The 26473-nt window shown below is 52.3% G+C and overlaps 8 protein-coding genes across 10 annotated transcripts; 4 read left to right on the top strand and 4 right to left on the bottom strand.

Moving 5' to 3' along the window:
* NCU00488 (protein phosphatase PP2A regulatory subunit A) lies at nt 1-3555 on the bottom strand. Its single transcript, XM_001728461.2, has 7 exons — nt 2765-3555; nt 2569-2674; nt 2306-2457; nt 1746-2237; nt 1418-1677; nt 922-1360; nt 1-862 (listed from the first exon to the last, which is right to left on the bottom strand). The coding sequence occupies exons 1-7, from the start codon at nt 2828-2830 to the stop codon at nt 470-472; spliced, it is 1908 nt and encodes a 635-aa protein (XP_001728513.2). The 5' UTR covers nt 2831-3555; the 3' UTR covers nt 1-469.
* A 454-nt stretch (nt 3556-4009) lies between these two features.
* Nucleotides 4010-7402, bottom strand: NCU11185. 2 transcript variants are annotated; one of them, XM_011395699.1, is made up of 3 exons: nt 6701-7395; nt 5783-6637; nt 4013-5722 (listed from the first exon to the last, which is right to left on the bottom strand). In XM_011395699.1, exons 1-3 carry the CDS (start codon nt 6722-6724, stop codon nt 4187-4189), a joined length of 2415 nt encoding a protein of 804 aa, XP_011394001.1. In that variant the 5' UTR covers nt 6725-7395; the 3' UTR covers nt 4013-4186. The 2 variants fall into 2 exon arrangements, with proteins under 2 accessions (XP_011394000.1, XP_011394001.1); XM_011395698.1 differs by having other exon boundaries at nt 4010-6637; nt 6701-7402.
* Nucleotides 7403-7625: 223 nt separating this feature from the next.
* crp-10 (cytoplasmic ribosomal protein-10) lies at nt 7626-9828 on the top strand. The gene is made up of 2 exons (XM_951081.3): nt 7626-7808; nt 8068-9828. Exons 1-2 carry the CDS (start codon nt 7786-7788, stop codon nt 8831-8833), a joined length of 789 nt encoding a protein of 262 aa, XP_956174.2. The 5' UTR covers nt 7626-7785; the 3' UTR covers nt 8834-9828.
* On the bottom strand, nt 9688-13684 carry NCU00490. 2 transcript variants are annotated; one of them, XM_011395559.1, is made up of 8 exons: nt 13418-13684; nt 12444-13326; nt 12312-12355; nt 12221-12246; nt 12021-12111; nt 11692-11943; nt 11338-11629; nt 9688-11275 (listed from the first exon to the last, which is right to left on the bottom strand). In XM_011395559.1, exons 2-8 carry the CDS (start codon nt 12464-12466, stop codon nt 10714-10716), a joined length of 1290 nt encoding a protein of 429 aa, XP_011393861.1. In that variant the 5' UTR covers nt 12467-13326; nt 13418-13684; the 3' UTR covers nt 9688-10713. The 2 variants fall into 2 exon arrangements, with proteins under 2 accessions (XP_011393861.1, XP_011393862.1); XM_011395560.1 differs by having other exon boundaries at nt 12444-13308; nt 13418-13616.
* Nucleotides 13201-13760, top strand: NCU00491 (hypothetical protein; the record flags this gene model as incomplete). Its single annotated transcript, XM_951083.1, has 2 exons — nt 13201-13413; nt 13518-13760. The coding sequence occupies 2 exons, from the start codon at nt 13201-13203 to the stop codon at nt 13758-13760; spliced, it is 456 nt and encodes a 151-aa protein (XP_956176.1).
* Nucleotides 13761-14768: 1008 nt separating this feature from the next.
* Nucleotides 14769-19707, bottom strand: NCU00492 (hypothetical protein). Its single transcript, XM_951084.2, has 3 exons — nt 16810-19707; nt 15856-16332; nt 14769-15801 (listed from the first exon to the last, which is right to left on the bottom strand). The coding sequence occupies exons 1-3, from the start codon at nt 18815-18817 to the stop codon at nt 15779-15781; spliced, it is 2508 nt and encodes an 835-aa protein (XP_956177.2). The 5' UTR covers nt 18818-19707; the 3' UTR covers nt 14769-15778.
* Nucleotides 19708-19865: 158 nt separating this feature from the next.
* Nucleotides 19866-22217, top strand: NCU00493 (coatomer subunit delta). Its single transcript, XM_951085.3, has 4 exons — nt 19866-20148; nt 20205-20839; nt 20895-21705; nt 21768-22217. Exons 1-4 carry the CDS (start codon nt 20146-20148, stop codon nt 21855-21857), a joined length of 1539 nt encoding a protein of 512 aa, XP_956178.1. The 5' UTR covers nt 19866-20145; the 3' UTR covers nt 21858-22217.
* A 188-nt stretch (nt 22218-22405) lies between these two features.
* NCU00494 (hypothetical protein) lies at nt 22406-25702 on the top strand. The gene is made up of 7 exons (XM_951086.2): nt 22406-22860; nt 22921-23236; nt 23316-23910; nt 23963-24679; nt 24741-24798; nt 24851-25003; nt 25074-25702. The coding sequence occupies exons 1-7, from the start codon at nt 22650-22652 to the stop codon at nt 25436-25438; spliced, it is 2415 nt and encodes an 804-aa protein (XP_956179.2). The 5' UTR covers nt 22406-22649; the 3' UTR covers nt 25439-25702.
* The last annotated feature ends 771 nt before the right edge of the window (nt 25703-26473 follow it).

A 26473-nucleotide genomic window follows, 5' to 3' on the forward strand; every position in this document is an offset into this window, starting at 1 on the left:
TTTATCAGTGATCGTTGATTGTTATCATCCCTTGTACCGATACTTCTCATATTGGCATGCCTGCTCCCAGTGGTATCTCGGGTCGTAGTTACTGGAGCCCACATATTCCCTTCCACGCTATCCTCTGATGGGCATTTAGCCAGCCGACCATGCTCAACTATTTAAGTATCAACTAACGAACAAAAAGGAATAGAACCTCCGCGATCCTGTAGCGTACAATAATTCTACCACAGAAACAGTGAAGATGTCAACAAGAAAAGTGCAAAACCATGTTCTTGAATCTGTAATGTATAAACAGCGGTGATGGTACAGTGCCCGAGTGACTACGACAAGTCTAAGGAAGAAAAACTGGCCACTAGTTTATCATAGTCCTAACGCTGCTCTGTTGGCTCATTGATGGTAACAAAAACTTTCTTCATTAGGTGGGACTCTCTGCTTTCCTATGTTCTTCCGTCTCAAAATCCGTTGTCTATGGAGATGTGTTCATGGGCTCCCCACCGCTAGGAACAGGATTTCCTGCCTCGGTGGCAGCTCCCATAAGAGGACCAGTTGCTTGGGCCGCAGCAGTCGTCGCAAAGTACCGCACATCCACATCATCATCCTTTTGCAACTTCTCCAAGCACGGCATGATGCGCTGCTGGATGAGCTCCTGACCCTTGGGCGACGGGGTGGCAGGCTTGCCCTCCTTCTCTAGCGTATAGATGGTGCCCTCGTCGGGCAGACGACGCAGAACACCGATGATGATGCCATATGTCTTTGCGACGTTAAAGCGAATATTGGGGATCGAATCGGCTGTGAGCTTTTCCAGCATCGGAAGGATGGACTTGGCAATCACATCCAGACTGACAACGGTAGCCAGGGTCTGTAAACACTAGTCAGACAGGGACTTCACTGATTTTCGTATGCCATTGAGTCTCTTACCGTGATAGCAAAGCAAGTGGTCATCCGGTAAAGGTAGTTGGGGTGGGCACCCATAGCCATAACCTTGGGAATAATAGCCTCGCTTGCCCACTCAACACCAAACACCTCGGTCAGCTTCCTTAGGTTTTGAGTAGCGGCCTCACGAATGGAGAAAACAGTATCTCCGAGCCAGCCCATGCAAAGCTGGCTGAGCTTCTCGTCAAAAAACTTGACGCCCAGCTGGCTGGCAAGAAGCGGGATGTAGTCGATAATAGCCAAGCGTACACGCCACTGCTTATCTTCGGCTAGCTGTACAATGGCCGGAAGGAGAGACTGAGAAAGGAGGTCGATGCCGATAACTTGGTTCACAAGCTCCAGTTTGCTGATGATGTGAAGGCGAACCTCTGGGAACTCGTCCTTGAGCATCTGAAGGAACATGGGCAGAAGATGATCAATAGTCCTTGTGCAATAATTAGCATACGCATCAAAGAAACCGTGTCTGACTGCGGGAACGTACTCTTGCTTGCCCAAGATAGGAGCGAGGCCGCTGATTTGTGTGCCAAGGGCAGCTCTGACATGCTGGGAGCTATCCGAGACGAGATCCTCAACACTTCCCATGATGTCATTCAGGAGAACGTTGCGGTCAACCAAAGCACAGAAGCCAGGGATCTGGCCGGCGATGGCAGTCCGCACCTCAGCCTCGTTATCTTTCAGGAGTTTTACGAATGCAGGAACAAGATCTCTGGACACAACCTCATCATCAACCGCCTTCGCAATCTGTATGTGCTGTTAGTCATCCAAGAATTGATATGAGGGGAGGCCAAGTGCTTAGCGCGACCACGAACCTTCTCAAATCTGTCGGCGATCATATAGCGGACCCTCCAACTCTTGTCCTCTATCAAGCTGCGTAGCGATGTGAGGAGCACGGTGTGGCTGGCTTGTTGCTCTTTGGGCACAACCTCCGCAATAGAGATCAAAATCTCGACTGTAAGGAGTCTGACGCTGTCCTGGTCGTCCTGGGCGAGGTGTTGGAACATGGGTATCATTTCCTCGATAACGATGGGAGCCGGCATCTCCTTCACGAACTTGGCCATGTTGGTGGCGGCCTGACGGCGCACCATGGGGGTCTCATCGTGGACGAGCTGTCCAAACTGCTGGCGCAATTGTTCTTGAATAGGCGGCGAAACTTTCGAGTAGGGGGTTGTATACAGGCCGCATGCGGAAACCTTGGACGTAAACCAGTCGGCCTTGGAGAGGCGAATCGTAAGAGGGATAAAGTATTCTTCAACTTGCTGCGAAGAGAGTTGAGTGCAGATCTTGTTCAATGATTCGACAGCCTAAAACGTTTGTCAGTACACATGCGGGTCGCATGACAAGAAGCCAGGAAATGGTCACGTATCCGTACCTTGTCTCGCACCACGGGCTCCTCGATAGCAGCGAGGTTCTCAAGGGGGGAAAGAAGGACATGTCCCCATGCGGGGCCCCCCACGTACTCGACAAAGTTACCAAGCTCTTCACTCAGGGCAACGAGGACCTCATCTTCATCTTCAACCGATTCTGCATTCAGAAGTGTCAGCAGCCGTATCTCAAGAGTCCCAGCGGCTGTGTAGCCAGAGGCCGGCGCAGGTGGGTTTGCTAGGCTGAAGCTGGGTCGAAGGGTTGGCTAACCATCGAGAAAGGGAATCAGCTCCTCGCGAGTGCGCTCGGGACCCAAAGCAAGGGCGATAGTCGAAAGACGGTGGATGGCGTTTAATCGGAGGACGACCTCGTCGTGCTGCCCAAAGTCAATCAGGGTTTACAGTCCATCAACCAGACAAGAAGGGATAGTCAGGGGTTCTGGCCGTCCGGGTCACCGCCATCATACCTTCAATTCGTCGATTAGCACGGCGATGGGGAAGAGCTCGTCGTTCGCGTTCGTCGCGTCGGCCATTGTGGGCGATTTGTGAAGTGGACGCGGAAGATCGCGGGGGAGTATACAGTCGGCGAGCGAGGCGGATTTGGACAAACTGGTTGACTTGGTACGGATGTTCGCTTGCGGGCGTGATGCAATAGACGGGGGGGTGTGGACTGGACTGGTAGCCGGTCGGGCGACGCTGTGCGGCGGCGGTACCAGTGACTGTGATTGTGGTAGAGAGAGGAAAGTGGATGCGTGCGTGTGCGCAACTTGGTAACTGCGTTGCTTGGGCGGGCAGCTAGGTAGGTAGGTAGGTTTGTTGTATTTAGGTTGGTTTTGGTTGCTTGGTTGAAAAAGAAAAAGCAAGAGTGACGCTTCGTCGGGTCGAAATCGGAATTGGATGCGATCTCTCAGCAGTAAGGTAGTTTCGCACACGGCGCCACGACACGGCGGGCAGCAAGCAGGCAAAGAAGGAATGATACTGGACGGTTTTGCTTGATAATAGGTAAGGGTTGCTTGATGGAGGGTTGACGGTGGTTCCTGTTCGGGGGGAGGACTCACCTACACCTAGAGGTGGAGATCGGAGCGAGCTTGGTGGTCCCCGCAGGGCCGCAACAAGGAGGAGCAGCAACAGCAGCAGCCAGGGCAGCAGGGCAGCAGGGCAGCACTTAAGGTCGCCTAACCAACGGCGGGACACAGCTGGACCCGGTCTTCGACACAAATTGACCTGACGCGCAAAGCTGGGGTCCAGTTCATGACGGGGGCCGGGCGGACAAGGGTGAGAACTGAGAAGGAGCACTGGCCACTCGCCATTTCAGCTTGGGACGTAGCCGCCCGTTCCCGTCGTAGGGGTGGCCCCTCAAGGCGCACCGGGCACCACTTACGTAGGTACCTACTTGCTGCACCACGAGAGTTAGGTAGGTAGGTACCTCTATCAATGAACCACTTCTTTCGCTTCCAACTCGCGACGTAAGCCGCTCTTTCTGTTCAACTTACATTTCTTCGTGAGGTCAGGTTGTTGGAAAACACTGCAGACTGACATAAAAAGGAGGTGCTACAGCTCCGGAAGAATGGCAACAGCCATCAAGATGCAAGAAGGGGAGAATGTTTAACACCAACTAACTGCCTTGTTACAGCCTAAGGTGAGTTGTTACAACATCACGTATTCCAATTCTGACTCACTAAAACATCATCACATGTTAATACTGATACTGGTTTGGGAATGTATGCTGTTCATATTTTGCTGTCTTATAAAGTCAGGCATTACTGCAACTAAAGCATCGCTAACCTTGCTTCATCAGGGAGCATGCTGTTCCAACGTGCTATTCTCATAACGGGAACCAATTGCCCACATATTATTCTACTCTTTCTCCAACATTCTTCACCACTCATCTAACTCATACTCTTCATCTCCTGCTCCGCCAGTTCGTTTTGCGAATTCCGCCCGGAATCAGAGCCAGATCCTCCAATCGAACTTCGCCCTGTGCTCCCACCGGTGCCGCCGCCAAACATAGCCTTTCCAAGCGACAATCCGGAAATCCTCTCCTGAAGAGCTGCAAAAGTGCCCGTAGGATCTCCAGCGGCGACATTCCGGTTTGGTGGCGCCGGACTTCTAGTCCCGGGCGTCAGAACCTCGTGGGCCGACTCCACGCCTGCATGCACGGACCCTCCGGCCGCGGTAGCTGCCAAGCCCGGCGGCAGCGGGCTCCGGGTGGGGCTTACCGATGTCCGCGATGGGGCGCCGGACGATGGTGGGTTGCTGTTCACATCAATCGTACCCGCATCGACAGGCCTTGAAAGCTCTGATGACGACGAAGCTTGCTGATACGCAGCAACACGCTCTGCTGTTGCGGCCAAGGCATTGAGGTCGCCATTCATCTCATCATCCGTCCGGTTGAAGAGTTGGTGCCACCACCGCACGTCGTCGCAGCGAGGGAATAGTATACGCTCACGGCCCCTGACGTGGTCGTCAACTGTGGCATCGTACTGCTCGTTCGTGAACTCCGAGCGCCGGCTCAGAAAGTAGGCCCACACGCTTCTTGTACGTTCTTGTAACCGTGCTTCGTGGCGCTGGCGCTCGTTGTTGAACAAAAAGGTACCGTACTGACAAGAATACACATGGTAGTATAAGCGGCGCAGGAATCGTTCGTTAAACTCGAAGCGAGTCGGGTGTTGCCTGAGGAGCTGGTAGGTGGCGTCGAGGAACTGGTGGAAGACAGGCGAGATATCCTTGGGTCTTGTTGCCATATTTTCGGCAACAGCAGGTTCCACGCCGGTCTCGATAGGCGTCCCATCCGCATCAGTAACGGCTTCCTTCCCGCTGGCCGTTTTTTTGCTCCAAAATCGCTTCGCGCCGGCTATGGCGTTCTCAAAATGGTCTGCCCGACCATCATTTTCCCCTGGCTTCACGGCGGTCCCTGCAAGTGCATCGCCGTCCACTGTAAACCAGTCCTCATGACTTAGATGCCCTGACCGAAGGTGAAACATGTGTCCAAAAGACAGCCAATCCTTCTCAACCAGCACAATGAAGCCTTCGAGAGTGCGATAATAGGGATCAAGCATCAGCTGAGAAAGGGCACTGAGCTGGCTTGTGCGATCCCATCCATCGGAACAGTGAATGAGAACATTGGAGTGCTGGATACCTACTCTTTGTGCAATCAAGGCTGATCCGGACAAGATACCGCTTATGTGCTTCAGCCATTTACTCTTGGCCAAGAGTTCTTTGTTCGGTGGGAAAGGTGACACATCGGCGTCCTTGATGGCGCTGATGACCTTTTCTAGCGACTCTCGCATGACGTGAATGTTGTCTATGTTCAGGTATTCTTTCTTGGCGAATTTGTAGTGCTCCATGTTTTCGGTGCCGTATCCTATTGCCTGCATCGCGTAGGAGTTGATCACTGGTCGAGCGTCGACAATCAGGTTTTGTTGCTGGGCTCCATATATCAGTCTCTTGCCAGTCTTTCCGTCGTAAAGTATAGTGCCACCAACAGTAAGCTCATCCTCCGCCTTCTGAATATCCGACATGGAACCATCCGTGTTCTCGCTCTCTATCATTAGGTCAGCCGTACTCGGGGGCGGGCTTTCAACTGGCATGTCGAGAGAGGTGCCGCCTGCAAACTCCGTCGAAGCTGAAAAGCACGCGCTGACTAGAGATTCATCCTGAATATTGCGTTTGAATGATATGCCGGGAAGTGGTTGCGAGCACCGTGAAATGGTACAGTTGTTGACGGGATGGCGGTAGGTGAGAGTGGGTATTCGCTGCCGCGACCGGTAACTCGCAGCATACTTCAGTGTTGCGTCGGATATTTTGGAGGGCACAATAAGCAAGGCCGGATAGGTCGGGGAGAAGGAGTAGTCCTTGTTGATCGTAGAGATCCTCCATCCCAGTTCGCGTGACTTTTCGCTTATCCCTTGCCGGCGGAACTCGGCTCTGACATCGTATAGGTCCCAACCGTTGATTTTACTTTCGGGTGAGTTTGGTGGAGGTCGGTAGCTGAAGGCCAGCAGCTTATCGACGCTTCCTAGCTTGCATGTTCTGGACTTGATGAACTCGAATGCCTCCCGGGCTTCCTTGTCGCCTGCGAAGTTGAAGCTAACATATGTAAAATCTCTGAACCGAATACGTATCGAGGAAGGAACGCCACTAGAAGGGGGCGTGGGCCGTAGGGTGCACTGTGAAATAATGTGGAAGGCAAACCACACTTGCTTCACACTCTTTTTCAGACTCGGATCTGCGGCAGTCAAAGACTCGGGGGGAAAGCGGAAGACGAGATGGTAGTCACTGAGCGCAAGGTCGCCGAGCTCCGGCTTTCCGCCTCGCAAGGCATGGATGTTTGCGAAAGTCTGGCATTCGGTTCAGTAAAGAAAACGAGACGTAGTTGGAAAGGTAGATGATGGAGAGCATACGTGCTTGAGGTGAGGCGCCGCCATCGTGATGTTGGGAGGTAATACTAACTACCCCGGCACTATGAGGCGCTGTGCAGCCGAGGTAGGAGACCGGACGTCCGAGACCCAATGTGTCCGGACAGGAGCGCAAGACGTGTTGACAGATGCGGTTGCGGCGAGAGGAACGGGGAGAATAGAATCTGCTTCGCTTAAGATGTATCGTAGTTGTACAATAGTGCCAGACTGCAGGACTGGGAAACAGAAAAATGTACCAATTAGGAACATGTGTCCTGATATAAACGAAAAGGAGGAACTTCGCCGCGCAGTCACTGGTGCCGGTCAACGATAAGTGATTCACGCGGAACTTGTTGGGATTTCAAGAGATTGTCCCCGAGGTCCACGTGGAATCGATTTGGAGGACAGGTATTTAAAGGCGACAGGGACTGGTAACTTTGTAAGCTACAGAACCTCTGCTGCTAATCCTCCTGCCGTCCGAATCCAAGGGTATGCGAATAGTGACTGCGATTTGCGAACAAGCAGAAAGTCAGCATCTGGAGTGCAACGCGCTCTGGAACCGGGGAAGCGACGATTGACGTCGATGGACACCCCACTATCAGCGCCACCCCGAACCCGACTGAGGACGGAACGTTCATGGTGCCTGCCGGTGTCAGAAATTGCCCGAGCCAGCAACGACTGACAATCAAAGGAAGTGAAGTGCACGAGGTGGTCTGGGCGCAAGGCTGGGCCTGGACGGGGACGGGAAGCGCAAGGAAGCACCTCAACCCCACATGTGAGATCTGTACGTATCTCCTTTTTTGGGTTGCGCTTGGCGGCTCCTACCTAGCGTTGGGCGCGCAGACTGGGTGCGGATTGCCAGCCGCTTGCCAGCCGGGATGAGCCGTGGCGGCTGTTAACCCTACTCAGCCAGCCACTCAGAAGCGGCAGAGGGCAGCCCACCAAGGAATTCGCAAAAAAAGTAGCTGTGCCGGTCGAATTTCCCCCCATCTTTTTGAAAAGTCCGGTGAACACCGCGAGAAGGTATCCCACTCCATCCTCCTCAGCAGCACAATTGAAGCCCTCAGGACCTTCATAGCCAAATCGCAAAAATGGCTGTTCCCGGCACCCAGATGTAAGCAACCAGAGCAAACCAAGAGCATGGAAGCCTCCTACATGTCTACTACACGTCTTCACGACTGTCTACACGTCGGTGCGATCTGCTGCTGCTGTGGGGGTGCAAATGCAAAACGAAGGCGTTCAGTCACGAAGCCGGGAGATATGCTGCCCGCTGGTTGCAGCAGATTCAGCCGACGGGGTGGGATTTAGAAAGTGGTGGCTTGGAAAACAACAAAAGCGGCGTTGATGCTGACTGCTTCTCTTTCTGTCTACAGTTCCAAGCGCAGAAAGTTCGTCGCTGATGGCGTTTTCTACGCCGAGCTGAACGAGTTCTTCCAGCGCGAGCTCGCTGAGGAGGGCTACTCCGGTGTCGAGGTCCGCGTTACCCCGACCGTCACCGACATCATCATCCGCGCCACCCACACCCAGGAGGTTCTCGGCGAGCAGGGCCGCCGCATCCGTGAGCTCACCTCGCTCATCCAGAAGCGCTTCAAGTTCCCCGAGAACTCTGTCTCCCTCTACGCCGCCAAGGTCCAGAACCGCGGTCTCTCCGCCGTCGCTCAGTGCGAGTCCCTCCGCTACAAGCTTCTCAACGGTCTTGCCGTCCGTCGTGCCTGCTATGGTGTCCTCCGCTTCATCATGGAGTCCGGTGCCAAGGGTTGCGAGGTCGTCGTTTCCGGCAAGCTCCGCGCTGCTCGCGCCAAGTCCATGAAGTTCACCGATGGCTTCATGATCCACTCCGGTCAGCCCGCTAAGGACTTCATCGACTCTGCCACTCGCCACGTTCTCCTTCGCCAGGGTGTCCTCGGTATCAAGGTCAAGATCATGCGCGGCTCTGACCCCGAGGGCAAGTCCGGCCCCCAGAAGTCTCTCCCTGACGCCGTCACCATCATCGAGCCCAAGGAGGAGCAGCCCGTTACCCAGCCCATCAGCCAGGACTACGGCGCTAAGGCCGCTCAGGTCCAGGCTGCCGCTGAGGCTGCCCGCCAGGAGGAGCAGGCCGGTGAGGAGGAGGCCGCTGCCCCCGCCGCTGAGGAGTAGGATAACCTCAAGGTCGGGTCAAATGAGGTTTTGCCTTCGATCGAGGTGCCTGTGTCTTTCGACGAGCCTGAGGTCGCTCCTGTGGCGGAGTTCAATTTCGGCGCGGACGATACTTCCATTGTCTGGTAAAGGCCGCTGGGTTTGGGCGGGGTCTTTTTTCAATGTGCTTGCAAGTCCAAACAAACACTGGGTTGCGGAAATGGATGGGTTCAATTTGGCGTCAACTATGGTCATAGCACATTTGCATTAAGACTTGCGAAAAGGGGAAATGGCGGACGGATTGTTGCTTGGGATTATAATTGTTTTTTGTAACCCCACGATCAATGCAGCAACGTCGGGAAATTCCTGACTTTCGCCAGGGAAATAAGATACCTGAACAAGCCCTCCTTCCTTGCCTTGTTTTGCGATTGCCAATTGTGCCATATCCTTTTGTGTGATGAAGGAGACTATTAATGGAATATAGGCACCAATCTAAGTGAGGCATGTGAAGAAATTCGTCCGTAGGTTTGTTGATATGATATCATGGCCTAAATCGGGACATGGAATGTAAGCAGGTAAACATCAGCCACTCTCAGCTCAAGTGTCCCGCAAATATCCAACCGTTCAAGATTTCCCGTCTTTGCATAGTAGCTTCACACCGAACATTTGACGAACACTGGAGGACTGATGAATGTTAACATACACTAAATGAGCTCTGTCTTCACTTGCTCCGACGTTGTTTTGAAATACACGGTTACACCGACTTTGGATATTCAAGCTGACAGACTCCTGCTCAATCGTTCAAGACTTAACAAATAGATACTTCGAGACAAGTAATCTGGATCTTGTTCTGGCACCAGTCCCTTGTTTAAAAAGGGAGGAAAAGGATATGGACGTTTGAGGGGAATAATACACAACTTGGAGGTATAACAGTAATGGAATATAGTGTCTAGGGGCAGTTAGGACTCGGAAAAGTTGGGAATATGGGATCCTATGAAGGGGTAACACATCATTAAGGCACCCGCTCGTACTTGGAACCAATAAGAAACAAGGTAGAGATACTTCACACGTTGTACCTAACTCACGGAGAAGAAGAAGAGAGTCAGGACACGCATAACACTTTTCTTGTTGTATTGGTTTCAATCATCCATCTGTCTTGGTCCCCATATATAAATGAATCCCTTGTGAATTCCCTCCCTCCTTCTCCTCCTCCTCACTTCGATCTGTTGTCTATATCTCCGGTCTTTGCTCTGCTTGGTCTGAAAGGTGCTGTGTTGTGTGTATAGATCGACAATCAATTCGCTCCATTCGTTACAGATTTTGGGGGTGCCTCGGGTTCTTCTTCACTTATACGCCCCTCTTTATACATCTTCGTTTACCCTGAAGACTTTCATGGTATACACTCAGATAAATCCTCAACTATCCCTTCAGAAGAGGGAACTCTCCTTGATGCAGACCTCGAGACTGCGGTCTCGGATTAGGCAAGTTCGGTCAAACTTGGTGGTGGGGCCCATACACCGATTCCCACCGTTATTTTTCTGTTTCTCGCGCTCGACATCGTGGTAGAGTGGAACGTGAACTTCCCGTCCGTTGCACTAAAGGCTAGGCGTGCATCTGGGAAAGTAGATAGCGTAGGTAGAATGGTTTGGTACATAACGATCTGGACTGCGCCTTGAGCCCATGCCTTGCTTGCCCGCCTCTCCCTTTGTAGACCGGCGAACGTTTAACAGAAAAATGCTACAACCGACATGCCCCCCTTGAGGCCCCCAAATAGCCTAGTCGGTCTATTGTACGTGATGAAGAAGAATATGCGAAGTAAAACAGGAGAGAGAAGAAAACAAGGAAAAAGGAAAGGGTTAAAAAAGACCTTTTCTCGGCTTTGTGTTATCGGGGTATCGTATTCATCTCTCTCCAGACTTTTTCCTGTTTTGCATCTCTATTGAATCGCCGACCGCGTGTTTTTTCCCGTTAGGGGCGAGACGACCCCCTTGTGTTGTTGATGTCGTCGTTGTGTTTCCATTGACTGGGCCTCCGTTGCTGTGTCTGAAGCTGCCGATCATGGGCGAGCGGGGGTCGTCATCCTCCTCCTCTGAATCCTCGGCAAGATCGGCCAGCCCCAGCGCCTCTTCTTCGTCGTAAGCCCTCATAAGACTGTCGCGGTCGCGGTTGCTGCCTGTGCTCATACGTCCCAGTGAGCGCCGTCTCTCCATACTCATGCGGGTTTGCAGACCTGAGATCATGTCGGTACCAGTGGCATCGCCGCGACTCCGTCGTGCAAGGTGCTTAGTGCCATCCGGATCGCCGCGGCTTAGATTGAGCAGGTAGACTCCGGTAAAAGTGACCAGGAAACCACAAAGAAGCGAGAGGGTGGCGACAGGCTCAGTAGTGTTGAAGCCCTTGAAGAGGATGAACGAGGCGCAAAGGGTAGCGGTGGTGAATGTGACGTAGTACAAAGGGTTGACGCTACAGATGTATGTTAGCTGAATCCCCAGTGGTTTACCAGATCTTGGACCTTCAACACCTACATATTGGTAGGGAATTGGCTGAGTGCTTTGTTGAAGTAGTTCATCTGCGTCAGAATGCAGACGGCGGTGATGATCATAAAGACATAGGTCGACGGATGGGTGAATTGGTTGTTGCCCGCGAAGGTCAACTTGAGCGCAATGCCAAAGGCCTTGACAGCCATGACCGATATCGAACCCACGGTGGAGCAAATACTAAGATAGACGAGGGGGTTTTTCTTGCCGTAGACCGGAGCGACCCTGTAGATCATGAACCCGGCAAAGCCACATACCAGAGCCGAGTAAAGGAGAAACCCTGGTAAATTCAGTTAGCCTAGGCACTGTGAAGCGAATCCGAGATCAGGAGCCAAGACATACCCGGCTGGATCGCATAGTTGAGAATTTGGTCGATCGTCTGGATATCCTCGTCAGGGGGAGCATGGAGGACGATGATGACTGCGCCGATGAGACAGATGGCGCTTCCCAACTTGCCCAAGGTTCCAAGCTCTTCGTTGAGGAAGTACGATCCCAGTACAGCTCCTATTAGCACCGCCAGCGCACCTAGTGGAGTGACCAGAATGGCTGGAGCAAATGCGTATGCCGCAAAGTTGCAAATCTCGCCAGCAACCACTATAGGGGGGGAAAAAATGTTAGCCCTTTTGGTGTCTCTAGAAAAACCGTAATTTTTGGTTGTGGGTATTCCATACTGCATCCAATTCCCGCCCACCACATGGGATTCTTGAGGTATACGTAGCCATCTCCTTCGAAGCCGTGTCTCTCTTCTGCTTGATTCAATCCCTACAAGAAGCTGGTGTTAGCACCGGCATGTTCTCTCGCTATGTATCTGGTAATCGCAGCCGGGGCAAGGTTAAGTGTGGCCGGAGCAGACGAGATGCTGGTACGGTACCTTCTTTGTGATCACGAAACTCGTGCCTGCGTGGTGGAGTATGTTAGAGGCCATTGTCCCTGAACGTTATCTGGGGAATATGCAAGCATACCAATTGCTAAACTCGACGTCATGGCTAGCGCCAGACCGATATACCTGTCCACAAATCCATCAGTATGAATGATCTCTTCTCGACCGGAACCCAGGTCCTGGCTGTAATGGGGAGGCTGTTGCTCTGGCCTACTTTTCTTCCAACATCCACGACATCTTGAATCAAACGAGTGTAACGACAGCTGAAAATTGCGCTGCACAGTAGTTCGTAAGCTAGCCGTGGTGGCTGTTGGTCTCTCCCAAGTTCGAATAGAGAGCAAAATCGGGACTCGCGCCGGGCGAGGTTTACGAAGAGAAAGGAATTCCGAGGCTTAGTTGGTCGTCGTGAGGTTCGGATGCATCCGCTACGCGCCGGGAAGCGAACGGCAGACAATGGTAACGGATGGGGGCAATCGGTACGTGTAAAGAGCGACGACGGCGAGAGTTGTCAAGCTGTGTGTGTCTGTTTTGCAGGCCCTCCCTAAGGTCAGGTCAGGGTGATTTCGCTCGTTCGAAATCGGTTGTGTAAGGCAAGGTGTCGTCGTGCGTCTTGGAGTTTTGGACGTTGGTGGTGGCGGCGGTGGTGGTGCCTCCTCAGTGGTGCCCTGAGGCAAGGTTGCTGTTGGGGAATCTCCGGTTCTTCGAACGGTGTTTTAGCGCGCAGGGTACGTGGGCGGCCCAGGTATAAAGGCAAGTGAAGGTCGTAGCGTTTGATGAATTGTGCTAGGAAAATCCGTAGCACTGTCCAGTGTCACGGCAGCGGGCCAGGTGGTTTCAATTCGAGGGGCACCTGTTTCTGTTGCTGTGTGTTCCTGGGGGTTGTGGTCGCTGTCGATGGGTGCGTCGGCGCTGTGGTGAGGCCAAGTGCAGTGTCTGGGTGCAGTGTCGAGCCAGTGGTGGAGGGAGAAACCATGGAGCCAAAACGTTTCAAGAATCACAAGAGGCGTGGATTCGGCACCCCTGTCGGAGATGTGGTCGAACCCCTGGATATAAGTATGGCAACCTGGTCACTCTCAAGACTGGGAGGGCGCCCGTACCTGTTAGTCAGCCAGTCAAGAACCCATCCCAAAGCGCCCGAGCTGGGCCAGGACCACTTGCTTCCTTGCATATCTACAAGTATGTACGTACGTGCTTAAGATGTGAAATGTCTGGGTGTCCAGGGCATGCTGCTGTCCGAGCACGCTACTTGAAAACAAGTTAATGTTTGCCGACGAACGCGTGTGTACAGTCACCTTGTAAAAAGTATTGGCGATGGCTGTATCAGACGAACACGCTGGTCAGCCTCGGCCATCACAGTCACTTGGGATTTCCCATGCGCAGCGCGACCTGCAGTTCGAATGTAGAAGGATATTTTCGTAGCCTCGTCCGTGCTGCCCGTCCGGCGCCTTCCTTTATTTGTCCTCCAGCAGGTGGACCCTATTCTGGTACTCGACTCAAGGGATGGAACGAAGTTGAACTGCGTTGGTGTTAAGCTCGGGAGCATTCCTTCCCTTGTTCCTCGACATCAGGGTGGATTCGCTGCGAGTGTGTCTGACCTTCCATTGACCTTTCCAAATTTGGTTGTTGTAGGCCCGAAAGGGTCATTGCCCCGCACTTTTATTTTAGTCTTGGTGACTTCATTCCCTGTGCCTGGCATACCTCGAGGTATAGTTGGAGAGTCTAAACATGCTGGTATGTGTGTATGAGATAGGGGCACTTTTTTTTTTTTTTTTTTTTTTTTTTTTTTTTTTTTAAATTCTATCTCCGATGCTTCAAAACCCCTGTGGTATGGTACCTACGCACTGAGATGCCGATGATGTACTTCTCCAGTAAACGCTCTGGATGTTCCATCCGCATACCTACGAAAGAAACAAAATCCAGATGACCTGAGCTTTATAAGCGGCCCAAGTTGAAACGTGACTCTGGAAGCGCCGGAACATGTGCATTCATCGAAACACACTCTTCCTCCGCTGCCCTCCGTCCCGCGTCTCCATTGTTATCCGCTTCTCTCAAAAACCCACGCCGACGGGGCCCGACGCAGGCCGCGGGAAGCCTCCATCGATCACATCACCGTGCGTGTCACAGCAATTACCTGCAGTCGAACAAAATGGCTAGTCGCATAACCTACACATAGTCGGTAACTGATCGCCATAACAGAAGCAATGGGTTCACACTAGTGTGAAGTTAAACCTCGATCCGTTACGGGGAGAAGCGATTTGATAAGATTCCGTCCCGTCGTCCTCGCGGTCTCCTGGAAAGGGGTTTCTCAATCAACCACCGATGTCAATATGCGAAGAAAGGGTAATTTTGTTTTTGGTATTGGTTGTCATCAACTGCTACGTATTAACCTGGCAAAGCATGCAATACGCATCTTCGAAGCTTATGTTGCCAGGAAATGCAAAATAATTTACAATTGAGGTCCGGTTGTGGCGAAGCAAACCATTACGAATGCTGTGGAGTCCTCTCACTGAGAGCTGCGTGTGTTTGAGGCTTCCTACTTCCACCACAACGTGGCCAGATCGACAGTCACGGCCTTGTGTCCAGGTTCATCTAGCATTTTGGCTTTGATCACTCTCTGCCATTGGGATATTAGAAGACTCAATGTTCATCCACATCCCCATCTAAACTGATAACTGACCCCCAACTACAAGCAAGTATCCGATTTTCCTTACGTGGTTCGCCTTCGCTATCTTTTCTCAACGCCTATTTTGGTTTTGCAGAACCCGTATCCACCCATCCCAAACCGAATGCGCCACCTCAAACAGAAAAGCTCTACATACCTCGTTAAAAACCCCGCTCCAACCACATGTTGCATAGTCTGGACTGCTATGACCACATGTTACCCGGATATATCCACCAAATTCAAATGCACCTCTGAAGCCTCGAGGGCTCCTAAAGATAGTCTAGCCGTGTCCCACCACCGTTCTACCAAACGCCAACAAAGACTATAGTACAGACGGAAGTATACACCATAAAATATGCTAAAGGACCTCGGAGAGAAAAGCCCCAAGTATGCAGTTTAAGATTGCAAAGATAACCAGCAATCCCTGAGATACCCCATGTACTTTGGTTTGTTCAGCAAAAGTGCGCTTCTTCGGGCGACATGTCCCCCAGGCCGTCCCATAATTTTCGACTGTTAATGCCCGCTGTATGCAGGCTGAAGGTGGGCTGCGCTCTCGAGGTCGTTGTCGCGAATCCTGGTGTTAAGTATTGCCGATCGGGTGAAGAGTAATGAAGTATGGGGACACGACTTGCCCCATCGAGTACGGCCGATCCGTTGCAACTTACCTTACCATTCTTGAAGCTTAAAGCTTCTCTCAGCGCACATTCATGGTCGGTTCTTCGAACAGGAACAACCAAGAACATCAAGAGCAACTCACAAAATACAAGACTGATCCACAGCGGTTAGAGAGGAAGGGGAGGAGAAGGGGAAAATGGGGCTGGGAAGACTGAACGTAGGGGCAGGGAGATGTTGGGGTGATGCTATATTCGAGGCCAGAGTTTGGCCGATTAGGTCCGACGACGCTTGACATCTATAGTCCTGATTAGCAAGATGTTTTCCCGTGCGGATTCTTCGTTGAACTTACCGGCCTCTTCGGCTTCCTCATCCAGGTCATCAGTCCGACCTCTCTTTGCTGTGAGGGGCGGTTGTTCTTGAGAAGTTGTAGTCTGCTGTGTAAAATCATTGTTGTCCTCCTCTCCATCATCTCCCCATCCGATTTCGTCGTCATCTTGAGCGTTGCTGAACTCATGGATTTGACCTTCTGTTTCGAACGATACATCCTGTTCCTCGTTCTCTTCGTAGTCAATCTCGTCGCCGCTCATGGTATTGGTTGTGCTCGTGCGGTTGGCCGATTCTTCGGTTGTAAACTCCTGAGCACCTTCTTCGGTCTGGTCCTTGGGGTCGGCGGTGTTGACTGTGAGATGCGATGTCTCATGGGTGTACTCGATGTCGATCGCGTTTTCTACCTCAGTATATTCGTCCGCGTTAGGGCCGTCGTCAGTGTACTGCTCCTGCATGGCGGTGGAGTCGGGATTGCGCGAAGTACTATTTTCGTTGTTTCCTTGATAGGGCATGTCAGCAACATTGTAGGTAGAGAAGGTGACGATTAAATCGGAGTCTTTGTGAGAATGAAAACGACTGCCACTGCTTCGGTGGGGTGCAGAGAAGTTGACGGGGCTGTTGGAGTTCTTGATGCAAGGTGAGTCGGAGCGGAAAGGAGATAGCGTTGCAAGACCGCAGTGCTGGTTGGGTCGCAGTTCAACTGCAAGTTGGCTTCCGCCGGATACGTTGTCCGAGGGCTTGCTATGGAGCGGCGGCATTGTCCCATCTGTTTGTTCGGACCTCATTTCTTTTCCCCCGAAAACTAGGTCGGAGAACACGGACTTCCGTTTCAGACCAGGCATGGCATAGTTTGGGCCTTCGTCATCCGTGTAGTCAATGAGATCGTCATCCTTGGCTTCGCCTGTGTGCAAAACGACCATGTGGCCGTGTGTGCTGGGGTTGTGTGTGGGTGAGGAAAAAAGAAAAGGGTATTTACCAGTTCGATTGTCGTCACGGCCGAGCACTGCGTTACCTTCAGTAGACCCCTCCGTGATATCGAGCGAGAAGTTGCCGTCATCCAACGTCTGTCTGAGTGTCAAGTCATCACCAAGCTCCTCCGCACCCACTGTACGATCAATTTCATGATCGTCTTGCTCCTCGGCCTCGGCCTCTTCATGATGCTCGATGTACTCATCCTCATCATAAACCTCCTCCTCTTTCTCCTCGTTGATAATTTCGGTATGATCACCGTTTTCCGGCTGAGGTTCGTCCGTAGCAGACTTCGTTTCAGGAGCAAGCTCCAGATCACTGCTCGTCCCCTCAAGGCTGGGCTGAAATTCTCCCCGATCACCGTCCATCTCATGCTTGACATCAACGATGCCTGCCGGGCCATGAGAGGTTCCACTGGCATCAAAGTGACTTGACCCGTTAATCTCTGCAGATGGCTCTGCTTGGGCAGCTTGATCGATGTTGTCTGCTAGCGAGAATTGCTCAGTATGACACTCATTCGCAAGGACATCCTCGGTGACCTGACGTTCCGTGTGTTCCTCTGATGCTTCCTTCTGGATGTCTCCAGCCGAGACGGTAACATCCCTAACCTCGGCTACATTCACGCTGACTTCGACGTCTTCAGTACCCTCGATATCCTCTGCAACTTCGATATTCTCGGTGAGCTCAATGACCTCTGGCTCTTCGTTATCTTCCTTCTCTTCTTGGTCTTGATCTTGCTGGCCTTCCTCGTCTCGATGCTCTTGGTCATCAAATTCAGCATCCTGGCCATCCTCATGATCACCATCATTTTCGAGGCCTTCGTTGTCATTGTCATCATAATCTTCAATGTCCTGATCGTCATCCAGATATTCATCCTCCCCGGAGGCATCTGAGTAATCGGGAGAGTAGTCTGCTCCGCTCCAGATGCCTGCCTCCTCGAGCAAGTCCAGGAACCGGCCCTCGGGGTCCGGACGGACCAAAAGATTGAGCGTTAGGGATGTCTCTGTGACGATTCCTTTAGCTAGAAGGACATTGTAGCAGTAAATGATCTGATGAAAGCTGCGCTGCAAAAAGTCTTTACTGGACCTTTCGCCAAAGTTCAAATCAAGTGAGTCAATAACGATGACCAGTTCTTCTCCGGGTGTTAACTCCGAGGCAATGACAGAACGGATAGATGCAAGTAATTCCGACAACGGTGCGGTTGCGATCTCAGTATCGGTAAGAAAGTAGGTCTCAGGATCCATGTCCGAGTTCCCAAAGAGGGCATAACTGCCACCATCATACTGGACTGTAATATCTGTGATGCTGAATGCAGCATCATCAACAATGGCCTCGTCATGGTCAATCTGGCTTTCCTCGAGCTGGCGATCCTCGCTCACGGCCTCGCCCGCTTGTTCAGCTCCCGAGACAGCTGTATCCAGAGGGTTGGTAGCTGCAACACCACCGACGTCCAGACCGACATCGGTCTCGGCAACTTGTTCAGTAGCCTCCTGATCAACAGGGTTCTTTGTCTCGGCCTCACGCCCGATCGGCTGCTCTTCCGCATCGTCGCCCAATTTGGACTCAGCAAGATCAATCTGGACGTCCTGGGCTTCCTGTTCCAATTCACGTAGATCTGGATTCTCGTCATTTGCAGACGGCGCTTTTGATATAGTGGTATCTTCGGGCTCGTGTTCAGTAACAGCCTCTTCTGCAACGCCCTCCTCCTCTTCATAACCTATCTCGTCATTGTATGCCATGGAGACATCCTGAGCATCTTGCTCGACGCCGCCTGCCGCCTCTGCTTGCTCATCGTTGGTATTATGCTGAGCCTCGAGGTCATCGACAGCAAATTCAACATCCGCTGTGGCGGGTTGGGCATCAAGATCGATCGCCTGGTACTCATCTTCCTTGTCATGTAGGTCGTCGAGTTCTAAGACAAGCTCGTCGGCTGGCATGCCGGCATCTAGCATCAAGTCATCGTCAAATACCGCCTTCCCCGCCTCGGCACGAACGTCGAAGCTAACTTGCTCCATGATGATTGGCGGTTGGCGGGTCAATCAAAACACGCGCCACAGACGAGTGAGTTGGATCAAGAACGAAAATTTGGAAAATGACGCAAAACTTCCACGAAGTTTCTAAGAAGGTGCGACGTATTGCCGTTGTCAAGAAATTGTACGTCCAGCAAGCGTCATGAAAGAAGCGAAGACGTAGAAAATTGGTGCACTGGTCAAAACCCCAAGCTTGGCGATGGGTTTCGGTGGATGTCTTGGACTGAAAGGCTGTGACTTCTTCTTGGAAGCGAAGCCGTAGGGCATATAGAGACCACGGGTTCTGGAGTTATGGCTGAGAATGGGCAACCCCGCACTCGACAAAGAACGCCCGACAAACAACGGCGCTTCTGGGGCGCAAAATGAAACGGTGAAGGGATGTGAGGCGACACGTGGACTGGCGGAATCCGACAACACGATTTAACCGCTGTTAAGAGTTCTGGGGCGGATGTTCTGGGCAAAAGTGCACATCGAATCGAGGTATGGAATGCTGAAACGCGGCAGGCAGATAATCGGGATGCCTCACTTTCACGGAGCGGCGGAGCTGGGAGGTGGGTGAAGTGCAACGGAGTCGAGTAAGCTCTTGATGACGAGGCGTGTCACAAAGGTAGCGTAGGTATTTGATGATCCGTAATCGAGACTCGTATTGGCTGGGCAATGCTTTGACGCGATTGAGAAACAAGTTTCTCGATGGCGGATGGTTTTTCGAGGTAGGCGATGGTTTGGATGGAAATGGAAATCGTGAAATTTCGACACACGGGGCCGTCTGTTGTGCGTGTTGAAGAAAGAGGTGCAGTTGTTGGTTTTGCCGCAGTGTGTGGACAACGGTGAAATTCGCAGAATTGATCATAGGAAGGAAACTGAACCTAAGCAAGTGCCGCATGGAGTTTAGCGGGCCCTGTGGGTGCCTAGAGGTACCTACCTACTGTACTTGTATCTATGGTGTGCCCCTGGATTTCTTTTGCCAGCTGGCAGCCCCTCGTCGGCCGGCCAGGACGCTGCCACCGTGTACGCAGTAGGTTGCCCTGGCCCGCCTGAACCCGACTGCCCTGACGCTGCAGTGAAGCTGCCGTCCAGGTACCTCTACCTATCGCTGCCCGCTGGGTCCCTCCAGATGGCACCTTCAGTTCAATTGGACCTGACCGACAGCACACCTCAGCACGGCAACGGAAAGACCACATCAACCTTCCCGTCCACGACAACTTTCAGGAGGTGAAGCTCACGACTTACCTCCAACGCATCCCAAAGCTCCCTGCACTACCACGAAGCGCCCTTCGAGTCAGTAGTCGTGGTTGTTGTTTACTGCTGTCAAAATGGTAACTCATCCATCCCTGTCTCCTGGTGGGAAGAAGCGATTGACGGAACATGTCAGGTTGTCCTCGCTGCCTCCATCTGCACCCGCGGCGGCAAGGCCGTCTTAGCCCGCGCCTTCAACGACATCAAGCGCTCCCGCATCGAAGCTCTCCTCGCCTCGTTCCCCAAGGCCGCCGACTCGGGTACTCAGCACACCATTGTCGAGCAAGACAATGTCCGATTCGTCTACCAGCCCCTGGACGAGCTGTACATGGTCCTCATCACCAACAAGCAGTCCAACATCCTTCAGGACATCGACTCGCTCCACCTTTTTGCCCAGGTTGTCACCAGCACCTGCAAGAGCCTTGACGAGCGCGAAATCCTCCGAAATGCCTACGAACTGCTCAGCGCCTTCGATGAGCTGGTGACTCTCGGTTACCGGGAGAACCTCACCATCAGCCAGATCAAGACCTTCCTCGAGATGGAAAGCCACGAGGAGCGCATTCAGGAAATCATTGCCCGCAACAAGGAGCTGGAGGCCACCGAAGAGCGCAAGAGGAAAGCCAAGCAGTTGGAGATGCAGCGCAAGGAGTCGGCCAGAACTGGTCGGTCCGCGGTACCCCGGACGCCGGTATATCCCACATACACCCCGCCGGTGCGACCTGCTGTCACCGAGTCCTATGATACGTACGAAGCCGAGAAGAACAAGGTCAAGTATGTGTTAGTCCCTCTTCTTTTCAGGCTGGCCTGCAAGCTCACATTCTTCTAGGTTCAATGCGCCAAAGGGCAAAGGTATGCAGTTGGGCAAGAAGTCCAAGAATACGGATATTTTCGAGCGCGTGAAGGGGGATCTTGGACACGAGGCCGAGGAAGCGCCCCTTGTTCCGGTAGCCGCGCCGGCAGCTGCCGCAGAGCCTGCTGCTTCCAGAGTCTCTTCGACACTCGACAGGGATGCTATTCACGTCCTTATCAACGAGGCAATCAGTGCCAAGCTGTCGAGAGATGGTGCCCTCGAATCCCTCTCGGTCAGCGGTGACCTCCAGCTTCGCGTCTCCGACCCATCGCTTTCAAGGATCAAGCTCAACCTCAGCGCCACACCCACCCACGGCGCCCAGTTCCGCACTCACCCGAACGTCGATAAGAATGTCTTCAATAGCTCCCAGGCTATCCAGTTGTCTCAAATCACAAAGGGTTTCCCCCTTAACAACTCTGTCGGAGTTCTAAGGTGGCGGGCCAGTCCCAGAGTCGACGACACCAGCGCACTACCAATCAGCTTCACCGTTTGGGTCAACAAGGGCTCGGATGGCAACAGCACATTGACGGTCGAGTACGAGCTCACTGGCGGAGATACCCTCAAGGACGTTACTGTCGTCATCCCCTACACGAGCGCAGAGCCTCAGGTGTCTAGCTTCGACGCTGTGTATGAGGTGTCTGGTGACAGTCTAGAGTGGTCGATAGGCACCGTAAGCGAGGAGAACGCCAGCGGATCATTCGAGTTTGAGGCGCAGACCGATGACGAGAACGAGTTCTTCCCGATGCAAGTACGGTTCTCCAAGTCGTGGCCGTTCGTGGAGGTTGATGTAAGATGTCGCCCCCTCATGTCAGAAAAACGGGTAAAGACGGAACAACTGACACATTCTAGGTTCAATCTGTTGAGCTGGTGGATGAAGGTGAAGAGGTTTCGTTTTCCAAGGACATCAGATCGGTGGCCGACAAGTTCCTCATTGAGTAGGGTTTGTTGTCATTGTTTTGAGCAGAACCAAAAAAGGGCGACCGTAGCATGCCGGCCAGGCGTCTCGATCATCATCTTCCACACCAGAATTAGAGTAATGTATGGGAAGCAACCGAGTTGTCCAACTCCCTTTATAATGAATACTGTTGTACATGGTCCGCGCCAGTGGGTGCTCGAGCTGTCATTCCTTTTCTTCCGTTGATACCCAAGGTCATACTTGACTTTTTGAACAAGAGGTTTTTGACGCTCCCGGGATCCTTGAAAGTAACATGTAAGCTACGAGCCCTACGCATTTTTAAGGGGATGGATACCCTCATGATCCAGTACCATATAGAAAGAAGCCTATCTACGCAAAGAGCTATCCAACTCAATCATCGCTGTTGTAAGCACAGAGTATGGTAATTGATGTCGATGTGTGTAGTTCGCTAGGTAAGCTTGTAAAGGTCATACCTACACAGTACGGATGCCCCTGCACAGTATTTCTATTACTGTGGCAACTGCTCTATCTGCACTGTGTTTTGAATCAACAGGCAGGACGAGACCACACGACTGAATCGCAGAACAGCAGCAACAACAACAACAACATCACGCCGAGGCAAGTGAAGCTGTAGGTCTAGCAAACCAAAACCGAAATCCCCCAAACATACAAACCGACTTGCCAAGTTATGGACTTGCGCGTGTCATTCAAATCAAAATCTTGCGTCCCGGAGTTGAAGGCTGGAACCACTTAGCCGCTGCTTTCCACGTCCAAATAACATCATCCAACTGAAAGTCACCAACGGATCCTACAAAATGTCCCCAAATGGGCAGCTTCAGCTATTCAGTTCAAGCGCCTTGAGTGTGCCAGTCTCAGGCAAGCAAATCGTATGCAATCCCGTGATCGACTTGACAGCCACGGTCGGCGACGGTAACACGATCTATGTCTGGCGTGGCAGCAATCAGTTGGTCTCGAAGCATACAGAACGAAACCAGAAGGTTGATGCAATCAAGTGGAAAGAGGATGGTAAGTGAAGATCTTCCGATGGCTGTTGAGGGAAACCACTGTCTTACAGGGAATTCGCAGGCCAATTCTTAGCTGCCGGCTGGAGTGACGGCGTGGTGAGGTTGATCGGCTTGGAAAGCAACAAAGCCGTGCATCACATCCGCGTGGCAGGTCATGGTGGAAAGCCTTCTAAGATTGAGTTCATCGCCTGGGCCAAAAACGAAACTGGTAGGAAGTCGCGTGCCAGGAAGCATAATGACCTCCCCGACTTGCCGTGGCGGGATCTCATGCTCGATGAGAAGAAGCATGTTCTGGACCTCCCTCATGAGTTGACTTTTCTGGAAATCGAGACTGCTCTCCCCAAAATTAGTCCTCTTCCTTTGTCGGGAGGCATCGGGTATGTGTACAGGACCCATGAGCTTGCAGTGCCGGGAGACAAACCTAAAAAAGTGATGGTGTAACTGACATGGCTATAGGGACGATATGTTTGTTTTCTCTACCGCGGCATCACTCGAGTTCGTGTTCCGCCCTTACCAGCCCGAGGACTCGGACAATGTACATGTCATGATCACCGGCACAGCCGACGGAGGCATTCATCTCAGCATCTACGATTCATTTGTCATTGGAACCTTTCAACATGTACCGCATACGGCCAGAGGACCCGCCTCAAACGAGGGTCCTTTCCAGCTTTGCGGTCATAGTTCCCATCATAAAGTGCCTACTCACGCACTCCTCCTAAGACCCAAGGAGGGTAGTCCGACATCCCTTTTTCTTGTTCCGATGGACCTCACTTTTGTACACAAATCGCCTATCAACCTGTCTTTGTTGGCGTCGAACACGACAACACTTCAGAATCTCCTTCGGTATCTGAAGCAGGCACAGTCACACATGGTTAGTGAGTGGAAATCGACAAGAGAGCTTCCTGGGCGTTTTCTACGTGGTGTTCAAGAGGACCTAGAGAGGAGTCCCAAGGGGCCGGTGACCATAGTCCAGGCATTGTATCACACAGTTGCAACAGGACATGTGTTTCCTCTGGTGAAGGAGTGGCTTGTCGACAGCCTAGCCGAGAGAGTAAGTTGAGTAGGGAGATGTGAAGAGTGCCATAGGACTGACAAGTATTTAGGGACACAAGCGTTGGGATAAAGCAGTTGTAAGCGGCCTGCAAAATCTCAGAAGCCTCGTCCATGAGAACTTCTTGCCTGCGCTCGAGAGGTGCGGCATCGTGCTCAGCCGGCTCCTAGGCCTCGCTCGTTTCCACGGCTCGCGTGAGAACATCGGCTTTAACGCCGCGCAGATCGAGAAGCTGTTGGACATGGTCGCGGCGCTGACCTTGGTCTCGTACAAGATCCTACTGGCGGTCATGGACGAGCTGGACCACTTCACTTGCTTTTCGTCATGGCTTCGAATGGAAATCGATAAACTGGCTTCGTCATTGGCAGCTGCTGAGGAGTTGACCGAGAAAGAGGCGACTATGGACAACGTCAAGGTCTTGACGTATATCCAACGATATTTGATGGGCAGTCCCTTGGCTGTGTATCTTGGTGATGTTACCGCGGAAGAGCGCGAGAAGGACTGGAGAGTTGTTGACAAGAGCGATGGCACATCTCTTCTGGAACTGGTTGATCAGCAGCTGAAGTACCAGGAGCGTGGTGAGCCTTATTACAAGGCGTTACCTCAAGTCGATCAGTTGGTGGACCATCTCACTAGCAAGTCGGCTATTGTATTCAAGGAGATTGCTGAAGCAGAGAAACGAAGCGTGCGCTTCAACGAGGCTGTGGAGATATCTACTGGCGAGAGGATATGGAGGCATGATATTCATCTGTGTTCTCGATCTAGTGCGGTAAGTCATGTTATGCAGTTCACTTCTCCCCGAGCACTTGATTGCTAACGCGAAACTTCAGGCTGAGTCTGGAGTCCTTATATTTGTTGCTACAGTACCGGAAAGTGACAAGAACAAGAGTATGTCTCCCTTTTATGGCATCGTCGAGCATTTAGCTAAGACTGGATGTAGTCTTCATTGTACGAACCGCGATTCCGGTCGCCAACGGCGTTAGCGGCACAGCCTCTAGCAGTGCATGTAGTCTGGTCCTTCCCAACGGGGCCAGCGTGGTTGATATCAAGTTCTGGGACGACGAGTCTTTGCTCGTGCTAAGCCAACTCAAAGGTCAGTCGACTTGGAATTATTAGCAAAGACAAAACCAGACCGGAGAAGATGAAGCTAACTCCCATGTCAGATGAGCAAAGCCCTGCACTGGTGAGGATCGGGTATCAGTCACCCAACCTAACCTACTCAGCATACGAAGTAGGAGAGAGGCCCCAAGCAATCGATATAGGAGGTCCAGAAGTGCCGTATGTTCCACTTTTCTTTGACGCGGTTGGCTTTATGCCCATCCAGATGGAAGTCCAACAAGCGAGCAAAACCAGGGGCGAGCTTCCTGCTAGGGTCTGTTTACTAGGACGCGACAGAACGGCCTACAAGACATATGCCCTTCCCGACCAGTTTGAGGCAGATTCCGGGACTCAAGTATCACCGATGGCGAGGAAGTCATGGCAGCAACAAGGAGAGGAGGAAGATGTGGTGATGGAGAATAGCCAGTAGAACATCGATAGAGCGGAAGGTCGGAAAGTGCGGTAATGCGATTGGGGCATGGCGACTGCGGGAAGCGGGACCCTCAATTACCTGGGGATTGCACTTATGAGTCCCGTTCGTGATGTATGATTAGGAGGAGGCTGTTACAAATGAGGAATTTCATTGTATGAATGGGAGGCATGGATAAGGTCCCGTATTGCTCGGTTATCAAACCGGGTCTGTCTAGTACTTGCGAACAAAGATTCCCAAGTGTTTTCACTTGATCATTTTGGTAGTGCAGTCAGTGCCAATTTGCAAAAGTCTCCAAATTCTCGTTTTCACTTCCGTCGATTCATCCTCGCGAAGAATCTTCGGTCTCGTGTCCGATTTCGCCCACGCATTCCCGTGTGTTGTTGTTAACGATGAGCGGAGCCAGGCTGCCCGACATTGAAATGAGAATCATTCCGTTAGCGTCGGGTGCGCTGCCAGGGCGTGCCTTGTCCACTAAATAGCGGAGTTCCATGGGTTCTGCAAGCCAAGCCACAGGGCTAATGGGGTTTCGTTAGGTTCATTGTTAGGGTAGAGTCCACCGGCCCTGAAAGCCAGCCCAGCCCAGGGCATGGAGGTCGGCGGATCCATACGCGGAACGGAAGAATGCGTGGCAGCCGGTGGGAAGCTTCGATTCAGGGGATCAGCAGATTCCAGTTCACTGCAGCCCAGTCTTCGGGCCGTCACTCACCTAGGTAGTGTAGAGGTACCCCAGTGCGAATTGCCATTTCTTCCAGTCCATCGTACCCGACCCAGCCTGAAACGGCTGCGTGGCCAGCGACCACTCGGTCCCGTCCCGTTTAGTGTACAACGTCATTGCGTTTGCAGCGGTCCAGGCTGTGGTAGTACAGGCGGGCACTACCTAGGTAGTGTAGCGACCTGGAAGTGGAAGTGAACCTACCCAGTCTCCACGACAGCTGAATGACGGTGTGCTAAAAGTATTGCTGAGGAGGACGAGCTGATACTGCCCAGATCCCGCCTTGTCTCCTTTTACATTGACGTCCATCCCGTCACCAC

Source organism: Neurospora crassa, linkage group III (assembly GCF_000182925.2).
Source record: "Neurospora crassa OR74A linkage group III, whole genome shotgun sequence".
Classification (NCBI taxonomy): Eukaryota; Fungi; Ascomycota; class Sordariomycetes; order Sordariales; family Sordariaceae; genus Neurospora; species Neurospora crassa.

Coding starts and splice junctions, on each gene's coding strand:
- NCU00488 (XM_001728461.2), bottom strand. CDS start 2,830: ATGGCCGACGCGACGAACGCGAACGACGAGCTCTTCCCCATCGCCGTG. Junction 2,675..2,764: donor TGCTAATCGACGAATTGAAG/GTATGATGGCGG, acceptor GACTTTGGGCAG/CACGACGAGGTCGTCCTCCG. Junction 1,361..1,417: donor CCTATCTTGGGCAAGCAAGA/GTACGTTCCCGC, acceptor TTATTGCACAAG/GACTATTGATCATCTTCTGC.
- NCU11185 (XM_011395698.1), bottom strand. CDS start 6,724: ATGGCGGCGCCTCACCTCAAGCAC. Junction 6,638..6,700: donor CGGCGCCTCACCTCAAGCAC/GTATGCTCTCCA, acceptor ACCGAATGCCAG/ACTTTCGCAAACATCCATGC.
- crp-10 (XM_951081.3), top strand. CDS start 7,786: ATGGCTGTTCCCGGCACCCAGAT. Junction 7,809..8,067: donor GCTGTTCCCGGCACCCAGAT/GTAAGCAACCAG, acceptor TTCTGTCTACAG/TTCCAAGCGCAGAAAGTTCG.
- NCU00490 (XM_011395559.1), bottom strand. CDS start 12,466: ATGTCGTGGATGTTGGAAGAAAA. Junction 12,356..12,443: donor TCGTGGATGTTGGAAGAAAA/GTAGGCCAGAGC, acceptor ATTTGTGGACAG/GTATATCGGTCTGGCGCTAG. Junction 11,630..11,691: donor CAACTATGCGATCCAGCCGG/GTATGTCTTGGC, acceptor TGAATTTACCAG/GGTTTCTCCTTTACTCGGCT.
- NCU00492 (XM_951084.2), bottom strand. CDS start 18,817: ATGGAGCAAGTTAGCTTCGACGTTCGTGCCGAGGCGGGGAAGGCGGTA. Junction 16,333..16,809: donor CCGTGACGACAATCGAACTG/GTAAATACCCTT, acceptor TGCCCTATCAAG/GAAACAACGAAAATAGTACT. Junction 15,802..15,855: donor TGAGGAAGCCGAAGAGGCCG/GTAAGTTCAACG, acceptor TCAGGACTATAG/ATGTCAAGCGTCGTCGGACC.
- NCU00493 (XM_951085.3), top strand. Junction 20,840..20,894: donor GCCGAGAAGAACAAGGTCAA/GTATGTGTTAGT, acceptor ACATTCTTCTAG/GTTCAATGCGCCAAAGGGCA. Junction 21,706..21,767: donor GGCCGTTCGTGGAGGTTGAT/GTAAGATGTCGC, acceptor GACACATTCTAG/GTTCAATCTGTTGAGCTGGT.
- NCU00494 (XM_951086.2), top strand. CDS start 22,650: ATGTCCCCAAATGGGCAGCTTCAGCTATTCAGTTCAAGCGCCTTGAGT. Junction 23,237..23,315: donor CCTTTGTCGGGAGGCATCGG/GTATGTGTACAG, acceptor ACATGGCTATAG/GGACGATATGTTTGTTTTCT. Junction 24,799..24,850: donor GGAAAGTGACAAGAACAAGA/GTATGTCTCCCT, acceptor GACTGGATGTAG/TCTTCATTGTACGAACCGCG.